Genomic DNA, 4,374 nt, shown 5'->3' on the forward strand with positions numbered 1-4,374 from the left:
CTGACCTACAGAACCTCTCTGACCTACAGAACCTCACTGACCTACAGAACCTCACTGACCTACAGAACCTCACTGACCTACAGAACCTCTCTGACCTACAGAACCTCTCTGACCTACAGAAAATCACTGACCGACACAAGATGAGGTCAGTGAACAAGGCCAGGCTGATTCTGGCAGATCCTGATCACCACTCCATGGTGACCTCAGGTTGCTTCCATCTGGACGCAGGTATCTGCTGCTCAGATGTAGAACGAACAGAGATGATTTCTGTTATTGAAATGTTTTAATGTTTTGTCTTGTGGATGTTTATGTGTCTGCTGACTGTGAAACTAACTGCCCCTTGAGGATAATAAAGATTCTTGAACTTGAAGTCTAGGTCTGATCATCAGTGAATCCATTTTTTTCTACATCTGCTTCCTCTTGGCGGTACGAGTCGATCCTGCAGGATCTGGGTTTGCTCTCATGCGTTTCGTGGGTCTGGTTCGAGGCTGTATGGGTGCCAGGGTTGGGTTTAAGGGCAGAGTCGAGTTTGAGTTTGTTTCCGGTACAGGGTAGATTCCTCCAGGGCCGTCCCTGGTCTCTGATACTGTCCCTGGTGTCTGATCCTGACTCCAGAGACTAGGGACAGGATCAGAGAGCAGGGAATGGATCCTGTCCCTGGTCTCTGATACTGTCTCTGGTCTCAGGTCCTGTAACTTTGAATTTATGGACAGAAGCAGGATGCTCCTTCTGGGTCTGGGATGATTCTTAAGGCTCATTTATCCTCAACATTAAAACACCATAGTCTACAGAACCTTCAGTGTCCTGTCTGGATTCATCTTCTGCGTGTTTCAGAAAGTTGTCTGAACTTGTGGATGTGTAACCGAACATAAACTGAGAAGGTCCAATGGAAACCGGGGAGGCAGTGCAGTAACCTTCACGTGGACCCGTCACCATGTCTGAAACTGACCTCAGGACTCGGCACTGCCCTCTAGTGCTCAACAACCACACCAACATGAAGAACCCACGGGGAGTGAGTGGACAGAGACGTGTGACCCAAACAGACCTCCATGAAGTGAGCATCAACTGTTCACTGCGTTCGTCTCCTTTAACCGTCCGGATGACACTCGGTCATGAACACAAACAGAAAGACGGTTTCTGTGGTACGAATCGAGGAGGTGCTGAAGGAGTCTGAGCAGGCCGACTACATCTACTGGCCCTCCCATCGAGGAGAAAACTCCTCGACTGCTCCTCACCTGCAGCAGGTAGCGCATTTGTTGTTTGGTCAGTTCAGTGGCTCCTTTGGGAATCAGAGCCTCCACCTCCTCTTTCTCCACCTGCAAACACACAAACGGATGAAACAAGCAACAAACAGACTTTCTGCTCACGCTCACACGTGCACGACCAGTGAGCAAACTGCTTCAACCTGTTCCCGTGTGTCGCAGGAGCTCATATAGTCTGTGAGAGTTTTAGGCTTTAGGTGTGTTTTGAACACGTGCAGTGTTGTGTCTGTGGCTCCGGCTCAGATGTTTCTCACCTTGTAGTCGTTGGAGAAATCCAGCTGGTGTTTCCTGCAACACACCGAGAGGAAAGACAAACAATGAGGGGAGCAGCAAGCTGAGGTGTGCATGTGTGTGCGTGTGCATGTGTAAGTGAGAGAGAGAGGAGGAAAGAATGTGTTGTCACGATGAACTGGGAGTTTTTCTCACGATGGTTCAGGAATCTTGTGTGTCGGTGGCAGAGGTGCGGATGTTTGAGTCTGAGGTTTGTTTTTCACTCGGGGCTTCGTGACGTGCGGTCGGGACCACCCTCAGTCACTGCTCAGGTTTCACACGACTAGACGATCACATGTTTACACAACACATTCCACCACGACCAGTTACTAAACAGAAATAAAATATTAAAACTGGTCCCAGCCTGCTGCTGCCACAGGATCTCAGAGGTGACTGATCCTCATCTGGAGGTTCTGCTGCTCTGGAGCATACAGATGTGTGTTCACACCATGCCAAGGCAGAAAGACATCAGCAATGACCTCACAGAAGCAGCTGTTGCTGCCTATTGATCTGGGAAGGGTCAAAGGTCACTTCCAGAATAACTGGAGTCTATCGCTGTACAGAGAGAAGAATTATTCATGTGGAGTGAATGACTAAACAAATTCACCCTGAAGGTCAGACCGTGCAGTGATCAGAGAAATTAGCTCCACCTCAGACTCTACAAACCTCAATTAGCAGGCCAAAGGTCAAAGATCATGGCCTCTTCGCTCTAAAAACAACATGGCAGATGGACGATGTTTACCCAGAATGCACTGCAGCAAACCGCTCCTCCCAGCTGTCAGCACGGTGGTGGAGGCTGATGGTTTGGACTCCTGTCAGTCACTGAATGGAACAGGAAGTCCTCTGTAGCCAGAGGGTGCTGGAGTCCAACTGCTGAATCTTGGACCAAACTGGGTCCAACAAAACCATGATCCAGAACACAGCAAATGATCCACAACAGAATGGGTCAGAAAGAACAGAACCAAGGTGCTGCAATGGTCCAGTCAGAGACCAGAACCTCATTCTGACTAAAATGCTGGACGAGGTCTTCAGAGACCTGAGCAGAACCCAATGATGTAAAGAAGAGTGGGCCAGAACGCCTCCACAACCATGAGTGAGACTGATACAGAAACCCACTGAGAGTCCTGCTGAAGGAGGTTCTGCTGGGACAAGAGCTAGACCTTGTGCCACGCTGGACTCTGCTGTGTGTTTTTGTTCACCTCCGGTTAGATTGATTGCATAACTCAGATCACATGTTGCTCCACCGTGGTTGGTGTGAACATGTGGGCGTGTCGTGAACATGTGGGTGTGTCGGAGCCGAGTGGTTGAAGTCTCTCATACAGGTGAAAAGTTGAAGATTTATGGTCTGAAGGCTTCACTCTTTAACAAACACGCTTCAAATATAACGACGCCACATGAATCAGTTGGGTTTTTACGTGACAGGCAGAAACCTTCGCTTCATCAGCTCGATCTCTGACTGGATGGATTAGACCAGCTGACACGTCAACATGCTCTTCGTTTAAACCAGGTGTTCTGGATTTACCTGCCTGAAGGACTTCACTCAGATCTGTGAGAACAGCTCTGCTGCTTTAAAAGGTTTACTGATCTCATAAAGCTGTCCTGGTTCCTCGTGTTGTGATGCCCGTAAAGATCGAACTAAAACATACAAACATCATCACTCTCCTCCGATGACCGAGCCACTTAAGTCTGCACCAGATCTGTGAAGAAGTCCAAACTTCAAATACCCAAAATGAAGACAAGTTCATTCCAGAGCAGTTTCATCAAGTTATCACGAAGTAAAGCAATAAATAGCACATTATTTTTTACAAGTTACCACAAGTTTCCATAAAGCCTAGTAAACCACATGGTCAAAAACAGAAGCAGGGTTCCAGAACCAAAGCATTCCAACATAAACTGCTTTAGAGCGCCATTCTTTGCAGACGATCTGAGGGTTTATTCAAAATGGATCAAGACACACTGCACTCTCCACAACCTTTCAGAACAATGCTGAATCACAGTTTATCTGGAAATGTACCTTTACTGTGAAGACAGTTTTTATGCTCTTAGAATTCTCCAGATTGTTTTTCCAGGTATTTTCTGTGTCCAACAAACATTCTCCTGTACGCTTACCACGCTCTATACGCTCACCCTGAGTCGACTCGCTCAGATCCCATCAGGAAGAAGCTTAGGTTCTTTCCAGGACTTTGTTGCGATCAAGATCAAAGCCTAGGCATGACGCCAGCATGACCAGTCCTGGTTCAGATTGTCAACACTGCTGTGCCTGAGCCCTAAGTTACGATGCTAGAGCCATGAAACCCTGTAAACCCCCACAAGATCAATGGAGTGTTTGTATAAGCTCTAAACCATCTTGGACCCATCACACAGAACCAGGAGACCTCTGTGTTCTTAATCTGGACCAAGTCCTGAAAAGACCATCCACGTTCTGGTTGATGATTGTTCTTCATCTCAGGGTCATTTATTATGAAGTGGTCCTTCTAGGGAACAAAACAAGACACGAGGCTTCACCTTTTTCTCCAGGGTGGGACGTCTCAAGGTGGTTACAAACACACAAAACACCCTCAGTAAGAACTAAAGTGATCAAACAGTTCACAGAAGCAAACAATCCAAACTGAGCTCAGAGTCAGCACAACCCTTCTGACATCTGAAGAAAATCGGAGATACTCATGTGACACTTCCGAACTTTGGCCACGCTGATAAAAAGTTTTAGTAATTGTCAATGTTAAAAGAACAATTTAAACATGAATCACGAGTTTAACCCACTCCACGGTGAGTTCAGGTGTCTTTCATCACTCCATGGTGAGTTCAGGTGTCTTCCATCACTCCATGGTGAGTTCAGGTGTCT

General features: G+C 47.2%; 1 protein-coding gene across 2 annotated transcripts in view; it reads right to left on the bottom strand.

The window, feature by feature from the left end:
• pof1b (POF1B actin binding protein) overlaps positions 1-4,374 on the bottom strand; it is a 51,782-nt gene that overhangs the window by 17,310 nt on the left and 30,098 nt on the right. For both annotated transcript variants that reach the window (XM_037687764.1, XM_037687763.1), the window contains exons 4-5: positions 1,517-1,550; positions 1,236-1,316 (exon numbers count right to left, since the gene is read on the bottom strand). In XM_037687764.1, the coding sequence (XP_037543692.1) occupies positions 1,236-1,316; positions 1,517-1,550 (115 nt within the window). The remainder of the gene's footprint in view (positions 1-1,235; positions 1,317-1,516; positions 1,551-4,374) is intronic.

The sequence above is a fragment of the Nematolebias whitei genome, chromosome 14 (genome assembly GCF_014905685.2).
Source record: "Nematolebias whitei isolate Nwh7 chromosome 14, NemWhi1, whole genome shotgun sequence".
In the NCBI taxonomy this organism is placed as follows: Eukaryota; Metazoa; Chordata; class Actinopteri; order Cyprinodontiformes; family Rivulidae; genus Nematolebias; species Nematolebias whitei.